At 35.7% G+C, this 17775-nt stretch overlaps 1 protein-coding gene across 3 annotated transcripts in view; it reads left to right on the top strand.

Moving 5' to 3' along the window:
- The first annotated feature begins 248 nt into the window (after positions 1 to 248).
- Positions 249 to 17775, top strand: part of LOC149267122 (uncharacterized) — a 93120-nt gene continuing 75593 nt past the window's right edge. Inside the window, exons 1-3 of one of the 3 annotated variants that reach the window (XM_089431468.1) lie at positions 249 to 603; positions 734 to 3825; positions 4032 to 4194. In XM_089431468.1, coding sequence (XP_089287594.1) covers positions 1715 to 3825; positions 4032 to 4194 — 2274 coding nt within the window. In that variant the 5' untranslated portion in view covers positions 249 to 603; positions 734 to 1714. Of the gene's footprint in view, positions 3826 to 4031; positions 4195 to 17775 lie in introns of all 3 variants that reach the window. The other 2 variants (XM_089431464.1, XM_089431462.1) reach the window with 2 other exon arrangements.

The raw sequence follows: 17775 nt of genomic DNA, 5'->3' as shown, positions 1-17775 counted from the left end.
AATTCACCAAACTTTCATCCATTAACCTCTTGCCAGCAACTGCTAAAATACCTAATCCAATTGAAGATTAGGGTGGGCCACCAACCTGTGATCCATCCCTAAGGAAATGCACATGAGAAAAAACCAAGATCCATTGATCAGGGAAAAATAACTTTGAAAAATTCATAAATCAAACCTTACATTAAAAATCATTAATCGAAATTTATTACAATAAAACCAAAATCAAAAGTACCTACTGATGAATTCATTCTTTTTGTTCTGTTGGGGTTCGGGGTTGTGTATTTTCAGTATCTGTATGTATGTAGAAGTGTTACTTTTGTGAGTATATTTGTCCAAATTTGGGAGTCCTATATTCGTTGATGTTGAATTTTTGTGCGTATCTTGCATTGCCATTGGCAATGTTAAATTGAAATTGGGGGAAGGCAATGCAATGCACAATGCATGCTTATTCCTCCTGCCTGCCTTTGCCTTCGCCTTCTCGTCCTCCATTTTTATTCTTCACTGACCCGCCGCCTTCTCCCTCTGTGCATTGAGCTGGTCATTGAATCTGAGAGCTATCGATATAATCAGTATATCTGTTTATACGACGAGGGTTGTTGTAAGGTTGGTGCCTCTCTGATCCGATCTTATTGATTTCATGCAATGTGTTTGATATCTGGAACTGGGTGTTAGCGCTGCTGCATGCTTTTATCGGAATAAATTTAACCCGAAGGTGCTGTTTTCTTATTTACAGAGAGTCCAAGATGAAAATTATCCTTTAATAGCCGGATTTTTTCTGTAAATTTTGATAATCTAGTGGTTGAGGCGGGCGATTTGCTAAATGTGGGAGAGTTTATCTTGGGGTTTCTTGAATACCCAATGCCGTATTTATTGCTTGCAGTGCAATTTTGGGAAGAATTTGCTAAATGTGGATGAATTGTAGCCTTTTTGTGATTGCTAAGTAGCACATTACTGTTTGTTTGAGGACCCAAAAAGGGGTTTATTGGATAAGGGAACTCGCAGATGTCGTTGAATCCAATCTTTTTGAATTCTTTCTATATATTGTTCATGAACCCATAAACTCATTGGGCAAATGGAATTTTTACAACTACCTGGTTGAATATTCTATGGCCTAAAGTTGATAGCTCGAGAATCCTTTAACAGGAGGGTTTTGGGCTTGTTTGCAAGCTTGGCATGTGCGGCCTTTAAGGGTAATTTTATAGCTTCTTTATTTGACATATTAATTTGCCTACCTTTTAATATCTTTGAGAATGCTCTGACCGGAGGGTTTTGGCCTTGTGTTAAAAGCTTGGTGTGTGGGGACTTTAACTTCCTACTACCTGGCAGATATATTTATTTGTCAACCTTCTGATAGCTTGGGAATCCATCCAGCAGGAGGCTTTTGGGATTCGTTTGGAAGCTATTCATTTCCCTATATTTTGGTATCTTGAAACCCTCCAGTAGGAGGTTTTGTGGGCTTTGAGTGTGTGGGGACTTTAACTGTCATTGAAAAGAGGGTCTCTGAATCTGAATATTTTGGCCTTTTTGAGGTGATTTGGGTCAGGAAATTGTTTTCCATGGAGTCCTGGCTGGTTAGTCTTTAACCTGCAATTGATCGGCTGATGGCTGCAGTAACATTATAAGACAGTGAGTGAAAGCAGAACAGTTATCACTGTGCATATAGAGCTGGCTTCCCTGATCGAGTTTGGTTCTGTTCTTTGCCTGGTAGCTGAATATGAAAGGCACGAAACAGGACGAGGAGGAGTTTGAGATGCTGCTGGGAGAAATTCCCCGTGCAACCTCAGCTCCTCCTCATCTAGAGGAGCTTCATAGAGTCAATAACAAGTCTCCCAAAGGTGAAAAGAGTGGGAGTTGTTCTACTAATGCTTGTAAGTCTTCCATCCCAGAGACATATGAGGATTTTTATCAGGATTATCAGGAAGTAAAGAATATGTCTCAATCCCATGTAGGAAGCAAGATTGCTTCACATTCTCACACATCCAACCATCCTCTTAAATCATTCTATAGCAACTTGCCCATGGATGGCTGCGGGAGAGTGGACTCCCCTCAACTCCAAGAAGTCCAACTATCTCCATCACAAGCAATATTACGCCAGCAAAACAAGATGGAGAAAGTAGAAGAGCTCTCCACTTTAACAATGCATCATAATAGGGTTTCTTTGCCCGCCCAACAATTTTTCCCAGACCATCAGTCCCTTGCGAGTGCGTTTGCAAATTTGAATTTTGAAAAAAACAATGTAATTGAACAGGCAATTCAAGAGCCAGTTGGGAATGGAGGAGGGTTTGGTAATGGACTTGTAGATGATGGGCAGGGTCCAAGTCAATCTGGTGTAGCATATTCTGGCCTCAATGTAACGGGCATGCCTGTTTCAGAACCTTTTACCCATACATTAAATTCTCCAGGCTCAAAGGCAACTGTTCCAGCTTCAGTAGGCATACATGGGATCAAGTATCCTATCCATTTTGCAAATAATAACGGAAATGCTGGAGAAATTGACATGCTTTTGAAACATAATACTTACGGTGCAGTTGCATCTGGAAACAGTTCTGTTGGGTCATTTTATGATGCTTCAGGAGTATTGTTGGACCCAGACTGTCGGCGACAGTTTCCTCTATACTCTTCAGGGGGGCCACCAGTGCGCCCCTATCAGGTTCTGCCAAGTTCAACTAGTTCTGGTACAGAGGTTGGGTCTTCTGTATTAGGTTTGCAGCAACAATACTTTTCAGACCCCCATTTTGGATCCTACTTGCAACCTCAATGTTCCCCTGTTTCTGCTCTGCAGCAGATGAATCCAATGTACTTGACATGGCAGCAAATTGAGGATGAAAGGCGTAACAAAATGCACCAGCAGTATATTTTATTGCAGCAGGCTCAAGCATTGTCTGGTCTGCCCAATCCGGTGCTGTCTACAATTGCTGGAAATGGCTCTAACTTGGGCCTCAGACCGCAAGGTCCTATGACAAATTTTCAACAACTTGAACAGCCTCACGGCATCCATCAAAGCGGAACAGCTACTGCAGAAGGAGATTGTGCTAGTCCTATTCCAGGTATGACAGGGACATTGACTCATAATTACCCAGAGTTTCCTCTGCAAAGTGGAAACATTTCAAGGTATAACAGTCATTGTTTCTGTGGCAGTGGAGAAAGTTGCCCCTTTTCTAATTGTCAGATGCAGCCTGTTGCAAGTACGAGGATGTCTCAACCTGGTTCTCTTTCACTCAAGGATCCTCGGATGGTTGCAATTTTGGATCAACAAGAAAAACCTAATTTTCCTGAAAGGATTTTGACTAGAAATGGTTCACGTGGTGTGAATTCCGTTACAACAATCAATTCATCATCTCCAGGGGGACGAAAAAAGGACTTGTTAAGTAATGGGCACGGTAGTGCAAGGCCATATCTAAATGGACAATATCCTTCTTCTTCATTTTCAGGGCCTTTTCAGTTGGATAATCGTGCAAATTCTAAAGGAGTACCTTCTCGAATCACAGAACATGAGCTTTCATCCAATGTATTACCTAATCCTCAGCAGCAGCAAGCTAAATACAGTTCATTGGAAGAAGTAGAAGGCCGGATATATCTTATAGCAAAGGACCAACATGGCTGTCGTTTTCTACAGAAGAAGTTCGAGGAGGGGAGTCTTGAGGATGTGCAGAAAATTTTTGTGGAAATTATTGATCACATAATTGAACTCATGACTGATCCGTTTGGGAATTATCTTGTCCAAAAGCTTTTGGAGGTGTGCACTGAAGAACATAAGATGCAAATACTTCTTGCAGTAACTAGGAAACCAGGCGAGCTTGTCAATATATCTCTTAACATGCATGGGTAAGTGTCAATTTTATTGAGTTTGAGTTTGTCAATAATTTGATTGAACTATATTGTATGTGGATAAATACTGCATATGGACTATCTTATTCTTATTTGGCATCTCCTTGAGTTTAACCACTAGAAGCAATTTATGTTTCACCCTTTGTTTTTCAAGTTTCACAGTTTACAGCGATTTGGCTACTGAAACTTAAGTGTTGTTATAGGACACGAGCTGTACAGAAATTGATAGAAACTTTAAAGACTCCAGAACAAATTTCTCTGGTTATAGCAGCACTTGAACCGGGTGTTGTTACTTTGATAAAAGACTTGAATGGCAATCATGTTGTACAGCGTTGTTTGCAACGCCTCACCAATGAAGACAATCAGGTAGTGGTCCCCTGCATCTTGGAAGCCTCATTAAATCAGCCAAACAATGCCATCAGTATGTATGTATGTATAAAAAGTACTACGGTTTTAAGCAGTTATTTTATGGTAGGGTCTGGTTAAACTTGTCATATGAAGTTATGAACATCTGAATCTGTTTATTTTGATTTTTTTTCCCATGTAATGCATGGATTATCCTTTTTTTCCAAAGAAAAAAATATTTATATTCAATATTTCAAGTTTTAATAAAAATGTACATGTCTGACTTGAAAGCGCTTATATTATGACATGTTCTTTGGACAAAAATATAGCTTTATCAGACACTTCTGCTTAGTTACAGTCATCCTAGGCTCCTAAGAGGCAGCCTTTAATCTCAGCAATATTGTTTCTATGCCCTAACATAACATAAAAGAAACTATGGAGATAACATCTGTCCTAACAACTTCATAAAAGAGAACTTTCCAAGAGAGAGATCTGTGCCCTTTCTCTGAATTCCCGAACAGATAGGGACGCCTCCTGCATTGACACAACTTCTTTAGATAACGTATCAGCTATTGTGTTGAATTCTCTACGTGTGTGCACAAAGGAAATATCATCAAATTGTTGCTTTACCTCCAGTACCTGATTCATTATTCGATCTAATGATATATATCAATTCTGCATTTGCTATTTGCCCAGTGCATCAATATATAGTTTTTTCGATGCATGGACCATCCTCCCCCTACCTGAAGGTGGCACAAAGGAAATATCATCAAATTGTTGCTTTACCTGCATGGCCTGATTGGAGCTAACAATATGTTATTAATTTTGCACATGCTATTTGCCTAGTCCATCAGGATCTTGGAATCTCCGAATACCTGCAGTTGTTTCAGTGCATGGACCATCCTTCCCTCCACCCCTAAAGGTGGATGAACCTATTATTACTCAGTTGTCCATTGATAGGGAGGACAACTATCATTGGATGTTATCTGCAAATGCAGGCTGACTCATCATTGTTATTCAAGAAAAACCACACCACCTGAAAGGACCTGCTTGTAGTCTGGAAGGGGGCACACTTTGACTCTTGCTAGATGCCACAGGGTCTTGGCTGTTAACTTGTTTCCTTACATTCAAGGAAGATAAGATCTTGTGCAATCAGAGATAGTTTTAGGTTTTACTCCAAGACCAAAAGGCAGTTTTATCCTAGATAGTATCTGCAAGAAAGACATCCCTTCTGGTCATTGCTGAGGCTGCTTCCAGCTGGGTCATGTGCTTTCTAGAATCATTTAGCTTTAATCACATACATGAGACCAGATACATGGAACACCACATGGCAATGTTATTATTATTTTTATTACATTGAAAAAACAATTTTACTTTACTTATTACAATGCAAAAACATATATCAGATAGCCAATATAGTTTGCACTAATCATATGCTTATAAAGCTTCTAGAGATGCATAGGATAATGTCATCTATTAATGCCTCATAAATGTTCCTCTTATGGATTTATAGGAGGCAGTTGGAGATTAAGTTTGTTGAACAATGGCGCTGTTGCTTTGACAATTTTGAGAAAATGAGAAATGACTTTGATAGGATATAGATATTAATGGATGGAAAAATGACATGAATCTCTATGCGATGCATGTTGTTTGGTCTATTTGTATATGCAATAATTTTTTTGGAATGAATCTTTTCTCTAAGAAGAGAGCTAAACACCTTGCATTAGATGAAAAGGTGAAAGGAGACACTTGTGAATAAATTAATGGAATGGATTTCAAAATGCTTGACACCTCTTATCTTATAATCGATAGGTTTCAAAACATTTTATCCTTCCTTTCATAACAAGTAATATATTTATATCAAACATTATTGTGCTTAATATTGATGATGATGATTATTAACATCCATTGAGACCAACATTGGTCCATCGGATTTTAAAAAAAGGTAAGGAATTAATTTGTTTGCTTTAGGTATATTTTTCTTTTTCCTTGTGCTCACAAAGCTTTAAGCGAAGCATTTTTAGATCATCATAATTGTGATGTGTTAAAAGGCTAGGCATGTTGGTATTGTAACAAATATTTTGAAATTGAGGTCTAATTTGGGTGTATATAGGAAATTCTAAGAGAAACTGCTTTTCATCTTCAACCCTTTTAGTGTCACAATGATGATAGATTGTTTTGATGCACTGATTCATTATTGAGCTCGCGAGAGTTTTTTCTTCTTTTTAACAATGTTGATTTTCTTTTTTTATGTTTTGATTTTCTTGTTTATGTTAGTTAAAATAGAGAGATACTTTTGATCTTCTAGATCAAGGTTGATCAGCTCATTGTAGTATCTTAATTTTCTCTTATCCTCGAATTCTTTATCTGACAACAATTTCTTCTTAAATTTAGATGTAATATTATTATTAATAATATTGTTATTTTGCAGAGTGGCTTCTTCCTCGATACCCCAGTGATTTAGCCAAGACTTGGCATCCTTATGCCTACCCCTCTTGAGCCATAGGTTGTTTTGACTTGATTTTGAAGCAACCATAGGAAGCCTTTTGTCTTCCACGTTGTTTATCTTGTTCTTGTACATTAAGTACCTAGTCATAGCCATACTCTCAATAGGGAAAATAATTGCTTCTATGAGGAGGATAGGACAGGGTATATTGTCTTCAATTTTCAAATTACAACTTATAAAATGCTTTGGGATTTGCTCTATATTTCTCTGTGATTCTTTAGAGATGTTGTAGCCCCAAAGTTCAAACTAAACACACATACAAGATAGTAGGAGTGATGGTAGTCTCAAAGAGGAGTTTCTTTTATCCCAAAGCCAAAATTACACTGATTTCAACCTTTTTCAAGCCCATAATAAGCTTTTCACCCTCCATTTATCATTTTCTTAGTGGTATAATGCCAATTGAGCTTGTGATGAAGATTGATTCTGAGATATTTATATGAAGTCACGTCTTGCAATCTGTTATTGTCAAATGTGGACTTAGTGTAAGTGATCTTTTTGGATTTGATTATCATAGCCTTTGTTTTGTTAGTATTAATAGTCGTACTAGAGCAAAAATCCTTGAGAATCTTTAGTTGCTTCTTATGATCATAGGGACTCCTCACCATAAATACAATATTGTCAGTGTAAATAAGAAAGATGATGAGTATTTCAGCTAGAGACATGTTGAAGCATTTTGATTCTTCCAAGCAAACCTTTAACTTGTCAATGTATATGCTAAAAAAGGTAGGAGATAGGGGACAACCTTGCTTAACTCCTATATTACAATTATTTTCTTTGGACTAGCCTCCAATGTTCATAAACTTGGCAATAATATTCTTATATAACCTTGTCACAATAACTTTGAACTCCGAAGGAACTTTTAGCTCTTCTAATCTATTCTATAGATTAGTTATTGACATTGTGTCAAATGCTTTTCTATCATAGTAGCTCTCAACTCAAAAGGAACTTTTAATTCTAATCTATTCCATAGGTTAGTTCTCAACATTGTATCAAATGCTTTTCTAAAGTCAATGAAGCAACATAGGAGATTGGTTTTATTATTGTGACACCACTACACAATGATCCTAAGCATAGCAAGGTGGTTCAAAGTTGAATGTTAACTCCGAAATCTAGTTTTGTCTTTAGCTCTATTTTGGTGGATTTTTAGCCATACATTAATCTTCTTTTCATAATAATTCCATACAACTTGGCTAAAGAGGGCTAGTCATGATTATCTAAGATTATCTAAGTAATGGTTATCCTATAATTAATGAAATTGTTTTATCCTTGCTTTTAAAGATAGGAACTTTGAAGGTTTGAGTTCAGGGTTTAGGGAAACCTTGCTTGATTGTAAAATTGAAAAGCTTGTGAATGTAAGGGATGAGGATAAGCCCTCCAATTTTAAGAATTTTTGCTTGGTATGCTCCAATGCCAACTTTCCTTTTTGTGAGTTTCTTAACCCCAAACTTTGTGTTTTCTAAAGGAAAAAAAAATTCTTCCTTTGTGGAAAGGGTTTGAATGTTGTTCACAACATTAGGGGATTAAAAAGATTTTGAAGTTGGAATTCTAGTCTCTCAAAGGGATCATATTAGTTTCTTCTATTTTACGAGTTAGAATTTTCGTCCAAATTTTCTAGTTTAGAGAGGTGTAAAAGCTTTTTTTTTGTTTTCTATTTTATATTAATTTTTTTCAATTTTTAATTAGGGCTTTAAACCTGCTTATCTTGTCAGATTTTAGGGATTCGTTAGAAGCATTCCTAATGGCTTTTCTAGCAGTATCACACTCTTTATTATACGAAGGGTTGGCCATTCTATCTTCCTTTTTACACAATAATTCGATAGAGAACTCGTTAATGGAAGTTATTGTAAAATAATAGTAGAGGTCTGCAATATTGTCCTTAATTGTTAGGAGATTCAATTCATTGTTTAAATGCTTTAGATAAAGATCAACTTTATTTTGTCGAAGATACAAGTGGTCTTAGTTATCAAAAATCTCTTCTATGGTGCTTTTGTGTATGGCAAAGTTTAGAGTTAGTTTTAAAGGTATATGATACGATTTAGGCGCAAGGTCATCTAAGAAGTCAACATTTACTATTTGGTTGTAAATGGGGAATCAAATGTCACATAATGTATGACATTGTTGCCAAGCCCATGAATACAAGGTGACTTCATTAGGTCATTGCAAATTATTTGATCCTGGGAACTACAAAGCTTGATCAACTTGAACTTGAACCAATTCTCAATCAAGTCTTTGGAGTTTCTTTTGTATCTATTTGCTAATATTTTTAATAATATCATTATTTTGCAGAGTTGATGAAGATAAATTAATAGTCTTATACAAAACCTTATCCTGTGAAGAATGTTGCAATCAAAAGAATTCAAAAAGTAAGAAGAATAGCAATTGCTTTGCATAGGGGTTTGATGGGGGGTAGTCATTCTATGCAAAATTGGGAATTTATTGCTAGATTTAGACATTAAAGATTGAAAAATGATTGGATACATTTATTTGGTTTATTATTTATGGTTAATTAAAGGATGTTTTTCATTAACTTTATGAGGAAAAGGGCAACATAATATGATCATTTCGTATGATGAACGTAGAAATGGATATTATTATATATCTAAATGAACAACAATGCATTCCTATGGTTTTATTGTAGATTAGGTGTTAAGGTTTTCCATCCTTCATTGGGTAGCCTAATTAAAAGCTAGATGTGACCAATACAATTACTCAACTTTGACACAAAGTTGTAACAATATACTATGTAGTGCCCATTATAGTTTGACTTGGCTAATAAGACTTGTGAGTCTTGGCTGGGGCGAGTACTCACCTAAGACTTTCCCTTGAAACTCACTGCTCGCCTAACTCGTGGGAGACTTGCCATACTCATTAATGCTTTCCACAAACTTACCATACTGTTAACAAACTAGCTTTATTTTTTCAAATTATATTTGAAGTTTTTTTTTTTTTTTTGTGTACTTGTTTAGTCTTTTCCAAGTCATCAAATCTTGTTGATTCGCAAGGTAGTGGAGTCTTTGCCAAGTTCGAGTGTGACAACATTGGTAGTGCTAGAAGGAAACTTTGTCCACATTATTGCCATTATGGTTGCAGATGGCAATGTGAAGCTTCCCATAGAAAGTCCATGGTGAGTAGGAGATGGAAGAAAACTCTTCTTAGATGGATTCATAAACGTACTCTTGGACAAATGGAGAATAGTAGCATATATAAATAAAAAATGAAACTTCTATTATTTTTGTGCATGGTTCAAGCTATGTAGCTAGTTGCTTCAAGAGGTGCATTGTACAACCCAATACAATGATGATGTGTCATGTTTTTTGATAATGTTGACGTGGCATATATCGACCAAAAATAGTACTTAAAAAAATACTAACAATAAATATAAACGGCTAATGTGTTGTTATCAATAAAGTATAAAACAACATTGATAGATAAATAAAAAATGAAACTTCTATTATTTTTGTGCATGGTTCAGGCTATGTAGCTAGTTGCTTCGAGAGGTGCATTTTACAACCCAATATGGTGATGATGTGTCATGTTTGTTGATAATGTTGACATGGCATATATCGACCAAAAATAGTACTTAAAAAAATACTAACAATAAATATAAAAGGCTAATGTGTTGTTACCAATAAAGTATAAAACAACATTGATATATAAATACAAGTATAGATCTATTATAAACTTAGATCTATCACGGGTCGAGAGAGATCAAATCCCTCAATGTCAAACTTTTCCAAAAGTTTTTGCACTTTGAAAAAGATCTACACTTGAAGGATTTGACCCCCTTGTTTGTGTTGGGCATAAAATGGTCACCAACTTAGGGCACATAGGAATAGGGAAAATACTGTTGGAAAATCAAAAAGTCAGAAAGATTTTCTTTATACTGATAATTACTTGTGATATTCTTATGTTCGTATTAACTTTCTTGTGTTCTTATTTTAACTTAGTTCATCAAGCAATTACCAAAACCATAACACGAAGATCAAGGACACCAGATGTAGGCGGACAACCAAGGAAAAACCCCTATCTAGGGGAAAACCCAATCAACAAATCTTCCTTTAATAGTTTCACGATATGATCCAAGACTCCTTGACCTAGACACAAACTTCCTTCAATCACCAAGTCAACCCTTCCTATCTTCTGGAGTTCATGGTTTAGGGAAACCTTGCTTGACTGTAAAATTGAAAAGCTTGTGAATGTAAGGGATGAGGATAGGCCCTCCAATTTTAAGGATTTTTGCTTGGTATGCTCCAATGCCAACTTTCATTTTTTGTGAGTTTCTTAACCCCAAACTTTGTGTTTTCTAAAGAATTTTTTTTTTTCTTCCTTTGTGGAAAGGGTTTGAATGTTGTTCACAAAATTAGGGGATTGAAAAAGATTTTAAAGTTGGAATTCTAGTCTCTCAAAGGGATCATATTATTTTCTTCTATTTTACAAGTTAGAATTTTCGTCCAAAATTTCTAGTTTAGAGAGGTGTAAAAGCGTCTCTTGCTTTCTATTTTATATTAATTTTTTTCAATTTTTAATTAGGGCTTTAAACCTGTTTATCTTGTCAGATTTTAGGGATTCGTTAGAAGCATTCCTAATGGTTTTTATAGCAGTATCACACTCTTTATTATATGAAGGGTTAGCCATCCTATCTTCCTTTTTACACAATAATTCAATAGAGAACTTGTTAATGGAAGTTATTGTAAAATAATAATAGAGGTTTGCAATATTGTCCTTAATTGTTAGGAGATTCAATTCATTGTTTAAATGCTTTAGATAAAGATCAACTTTATTTTGTCGAAGATCCAAGTGGCCTTAGTTATCAAAAATCTCTTCTATGGCACTTTTGTGTATGGCAAAGTTTAGAGTTAGGTTTAAAGGTATATGATTTGATTTAGGCGCAAGGTCGTTTAAGAAGTCAACATTTACTATTTGGTTGTAAATGGGGTATCAAATATCACATAATGTATGACATTGTTGCCAAGCCCATGAATACAAGTTGACTTCATTAGGTCATTGCAAATTATTTGATCCTGGGAACTACAAAGCTTGATCAAATTGAACTTGAACCAATTCTCAATCAAGTCTTTGGAGTTTCTTTTGTATCTATTTGCTAATATTTTTAATAATATCATTATTTTGCAGAGTTGATGAAGATAAATTAATAGTCTTATACAAAACCTTATCCTGTGAAGATTGTTGCAATCAAAAGAATTCAAAAAGTAAGAAGAATAACAATTGCTTTGCATAGGGGTTTGATGGGGGGTATTCATTCTATGCAAAATTGGGAATTTATTGCTAGATTTAGACATTAAAGGTTGAAAAATGATTGGATACATTTATTTGGTTTATTATCTATGGTTAATTAAAGGATGTTTACTATTAAATTTATGAGGAAAAGGGCAACATAATATGATCATTTCGTATGATGAACGTAGAAATGGATACTATTATATATCTAAATGAACAACAATGCATTCCTATGGTTTTATTGTAGATTAGGTGTTAAGGTTTTCCATCCTTCATTGGGTAGCCTAATTAAAAGCTAGATGTGACCAATACAATTGCTCAGCTTTGACACAAAGTTGTGACAATATACTATGTAGTGTCCAATATGGTTTGACTTGGCTAATAAGACTTGTGAGTCTTGGCTGGGGCGAGTACTCACTTAAGACTTTCCCTTGAAACTCACTGCTCGCCTAACTTGTGGGAGACTTGCCATACTCATTATACTTTCCACAAACTCACAATACTGTTAACAAGCTAACTATATTTTTTCAAATTATATTTGAATTTTTTCTTTTTCTTTTTTTGTGTACTTGTTTAGTCTTTCCCAAGTCATCAAGTCTTGTTGATACACAAGGTATTGGAGTCTTTGCCAAGTTCGAGTGTGACAACATTGGTAGTGCTAGTAGGAAACTTTGTCCACATTATTGCCATTATAGTTGCAGATGGCAATGTGAAGCTTCCCATAGAAAGTCCATGGTGAGTAGGAGATGGGAGAAAACTCTTCTTGGATGCATTCATAAATGTACTCTTGGACAAATGGAGAATATTAACATATATAAATAAAAAATGAAACTTATAATATTTTTGTGCATGGTTTAGGCTACGTAGCTAGTTGCTTCGAGAGGTGCATTTTACAACCCAATACAATAATGATGTGTCATGTTTGTTGATAATGTTGACGTGGCATATATCGACCAAAAATAGTACCTAAAAAAATACTAACAATAAATATAAAAGGCTAATGTGTGTTACCAATAAAGTATAAAACAACATTGATATATAAATACAAGTATAGATCCATTATAAACTTAGATCTATCACATGTTGAGAGAGATCAAATCCCTTAATGTCAAACTTTTCCAAAAGTTTTTGCACTCTGAAAAAGATCTACACTTGGAGGATTTGATCCCCCTTGTTTGTGTTGGGCATAAAATGGTCACCAACTTAGGGCACATAGGAATAGGGAAAACACTGTTGGAAAATAAAAAAGGCAGAAATATTTTCTTTATATTGATAATTACTTGTGATATTCTTATGTTCTTATTAACTTTCTTGTGTTCTTCTTTTAACTTAGTTCATCAAGCAATTACCAAAACCATAACACAAAGATCAAAGACACCAGATGTAGGCGGACAACCAGGGCAAAACCCCTATCTAGGGGAAAACCCAATCAACAAATCTTCCTTTAATAGTTTCATGAGATGATCCAAGACTCCTTGACCTAGACACAAACTTCCTCCAATCACCAAGTCAGCCCTTCCTTTCTTTTGCAGATGATAACCTTCCAGCAACAACTTCGACCTAGAACTTCGATCTAGCAGCAGTAGACTTTCGACTTCCCCAGCAACAGAACTTCGACCCAACAACAGAACTTCGACCTACAGTAGAATCCAGTATTTCGACCCCAACAATAGCCAGTAACTTCGCACGTGTGAATGAGAGATAGCCCAAAAAATTGATCTTGTCTTTCCCTGCAATTCTCCTCCTCCTTATGTAGTTTTACACTTTTTCAGCTGCTCCTTATGTATCAAACTTTTTGTGTGTGATGCTCCAAATGAATCGAACTGCACTTCTATATATACTCTTTTTTGTGGGTCAAATTACCCTCATGTAGGCCGACTTGATCAAGTAAGGGTTGACTTGGTGTGGAGGTGACAAATGACTTATTTGACTCAATAAAAAAATCTTTTTACATGATTCAAAAGCCTAAGAAGGGTCTCATTAAATGGACAATGACTCTAATGACTTAATATAAAACCTAGAAGTCCTCAATGGGGACTTTGACCTAAAACATGATGACCCAAGCATGAAACCCATGCTTTAATAAGTCATAATAATAATAATAATAAAATCTTTTTCTTTCTTTTGATAAATACATTTCATTATGACTCAAATACAATTATGAAGACCGAACCTAGTTACATTCTTCAACACTCCCTCTTAACTAGGGAGGTATTCATAATTACACATATATATACAAGTACATGGAAGATCTCAAAACACATGAACCACGAAGAGTTTAGGCACACACGGTGCCACAGACTAGATTCCTGACTAGGGCAATCTATTCGGGTGGGACTAAGATGGACTAAAGCTTTCAGCCTCTCTAGGTAACATCAGGCTTACTTACTAACCATCAACCAAGGGAACTAGGTGCATAATGCAAGGTTAGAGCTCTATGACCAATGCCACCCTCCCTACCTCGGGAACTAGACATCAACACATATGTTAACCAGATGTTCTCCCAGGCAATGTGTATTACACACAAAGCCTCAACACATCAAATCTCTCCCGATCAAATAGATCGATAACATCAAACATGCTTCCAAAACTTCGAGAGATGTACCTAAACAATCACAACCCTAATCAATAACAACCTTTGTGTGGGACTACGATGGACTAAAGCTTTCAGCCTCTCTAGGTAACATCAGGCTTACTTACTAGCCATCAACCAAGGGAACTAGGTGCATAATGCAAGGTTAGAGCTTTATGACCAACGCCACCCTCCCTACTTCGGGAACTAGACATCAACACATATGTTGACCAGATGTTCTCCCAGGCAATGTGTATTACACACAAAGCCTCAACACATCAAATCTCTCCCGATCAAATAGATCGATAACATCAAACATGCTTCCAAAACTTCGAGAGATGTACCTAAACAATCACAACCCTAATCAATAACAACCTTTCAAATACACATAAGTAAACACAAACCTTCGGGGTCTTCAAACATCCTGATGCTGCTTCACAATTTATCACAGTAGGACTTGAATCTTGACAAAGGTTTCCTCAACCATATAACTTCCTTTCCTACTTTACATGCAGCAACATATTTTATAATCGGATCCCGCTTTCCTTCTTTCAGCGATACCTCAATATACATTCTCCAATTTCTTCTTCAAGGCATCCATCATGACTATAATATGCCATCCCTCTCAACTTGGGAGATATACTTTCCAATCTCCCTCTTGACTTAGGGAGATCAACTTCTCTATATGATATCGGAGAATCTTTCATGGCTTCAATCCTTATTAGAAATCATCTTGATCATCATCATTCATTTAACTTCCTTCATCATGCTTATCAATAAAATCAACTTAACTTTCGAATATCTTCAACATCTTGAAGATTATGTACCTGCACAACTTAGATAGCAAGTACAACCAAATATATATATATAGAAGCATGAACTTAACTATATCAGAATCATACAATAATGAAAGCATTAGACTTTAGACATCAAATACCTAAACTTAGTTTGGTTATTAATCAATCAAAGGCACATACTTTTCAACTTCTTGCTTGGGTTAGATTATAACCACTAGATCACATTAGTAACTCAATTAAGATATTAGTCTCATTATATCTAGGGTCTCAATATTTCTTCCAGAGTTATGGCAAACTCTTCTATATAGCAAGCCCTAGACGTAATTCAAACAAATATAGTTCTACAATGCATCCAATAACTTTAGAACTCATATGTTAGACTTCTACTAGGATTTAATGCAAACCCTAGATTCCATCCTAGAGATACTAAACCTTAGATGTGAACAAATAAAACCAAGCACAACATAATCTAAGGTTTCAACGATATGACCAACTTCTACTAGGGTTTGTAGCGAACCCTAGATTTATTATCATAATGGAAGCAATATCATCATATCCTAGAATATCAAACATCTACTAGGGCTTAGTTACAAACCCTAGAATTTACACACTATAAGCATCAACAATTTGGTTAGCACATATACGTATCTAGGATTTCATAGTCATGCACAAACATATGAATATCCATTAGGTAAGCCAAAGACACAAATATCAATACATTTAAACTCAAACATATAACAATCTTGATTGGGCTAGGGTTTTGATTAGACTGACAAACATACACCTAGGGTTTCATTCCTAGGAGCTTACTCTAGATATTATAAGGGTTTTGCTCATAAAACCCTAATTTACCAGAACCTCAAGGTCTAGGAATACATTACCATCTAACCCTAAAAACCTAGGGTTTTCATAACAATACTAAAATTCCAAATGTTACCATCAAAATCCTAAACATCACAAGAATATTATTTTCTAGATTTCATCAGTAACCCTAAGTGGATTAGGGTTTTTCACATTACCATTGACACACCCTTAGGTTAGGGTTTTACAGAGAACCTTTTAGGGTTCCACAAACATGATGATTTTAATGAGGGTAGATTTAATCTAATGATTAATCACCCAAACAAGAATCTTTATGATTCAAAGGTCCTAGACATAACTTGTTAGTAATGCAAAGCAAATTTATTACAATGAATGAATATACTAAAGCTTATAGTCTAAGACATACCTTTGAGTTAGACAAACCTTATAGGACATCAATTCCAATAGAACTTCTATCATGCTTTGTCTTGTGAGGTCTTCTCCATAACCCTTGAGCATTTAGCAAGCCTTTCTTAACCAAGGAAAATATGAAAAGAAACGTTATTAGAATCTAGTACAAACTTATCTAGATAAGAGGACGAAACCGAATATAAAAGGATAATACAAGGAATAAGATACATATCTTTGAAAAATGGTGAGGGCTCTCTCTCAATCCAATCTTGAGGGATACCTATAAATTTATCAAAACAATTCAAAAATATTTTCCAAAGCATGTTAAACCTATAAGTACTAGAAATCAAAGCATAAAGGAAAATAATTCAAAACTTAGAGTAGAGGGACTTAGTAGTATAAGTCCTTTATTTTCGATTCTTTGGTCTTGTTCTTCTTTGGAGGTCCTTCTTCGACAACATTTGCTTGATCCCTGTTTTTCTTTTTATTCCTCGGATTGTCAGGACAATCATTTCTATAGTGACCTATCTTGTGACAATTGTAGCATTCTATCTTGGATAGGTCTATCTTCCTTCTAGGCCCTTTAGACTTCTTGAAGGTTCCTTTGTTCTTGTGATGAGCGGAATAGGCATTTGAAATTTTCTCCTCTTCATTCTTTTTGTTGCTTACTAATGAAATTCTGACTTCTTCTTGACTACATGCATTCCATAATTGTTCAAATGTAGGAGTTTCCTTCCAACTGTTGAGACATGATGAAAAGACAGTCCAAGATGTTGGTAATCGTAGAAGTATAATGATTACAAGCTCCTTTTCAGGTACTATCTCATCTATTGCCTAGAGTTCATCTATGATTCTAGCTATCCTTACAAAGGATGCCACAATGTCTCCCTGTTAAAATTGGTAACTAGGGCCAAACTCCACGTGGGTCATCTTATTTATGGTGGTTAATATTTTTCTTGGATTCCTCTCTTCTAGAGTTGTAGGATTGATCTAAATATCATCCGATTTCGACATGTAATTATGGAGATATGAATCTATTTGTATTATTTGACAAATTGTCAAGGTCGACCATCAAGCAAATAACCCCAACTCAACCTCAACGTTGCATTATAAATAGAGGTGTCCTCTAGTCATTTGTGACATACATCCCTTGTGATCTCTCTCCACTCGTTTGGGTTTGGTGGAAAGAGAGGTCTAGAGGGACAACCCTAGCCGCAGTCTTAAAGGAAGGAGACCTAGCCGCAGGTGAAGAGGAGACTAAGGGAGAAGCCTTAGCC

Source organism: Pinus tabuliformis, chromosome 6 (assembly GCF_031772625.1).
Source record: "Pinus tabuliformis cultivar Carrire ecotype Pingquan chromosome 6, CPIR1, whole genome shotgun sequence".
Taxonomy (NCBI): Eukaryota; Viridiplantae; Streptophyta; class Pinopsida; order Pinales; family Pinaceae; genus Pinus; species Pinus tabuliformis.
Note: the sequence above shows the minus strand (reverse complement) of the source record. Positions and strands in the feature narration are given on the sequence as shown.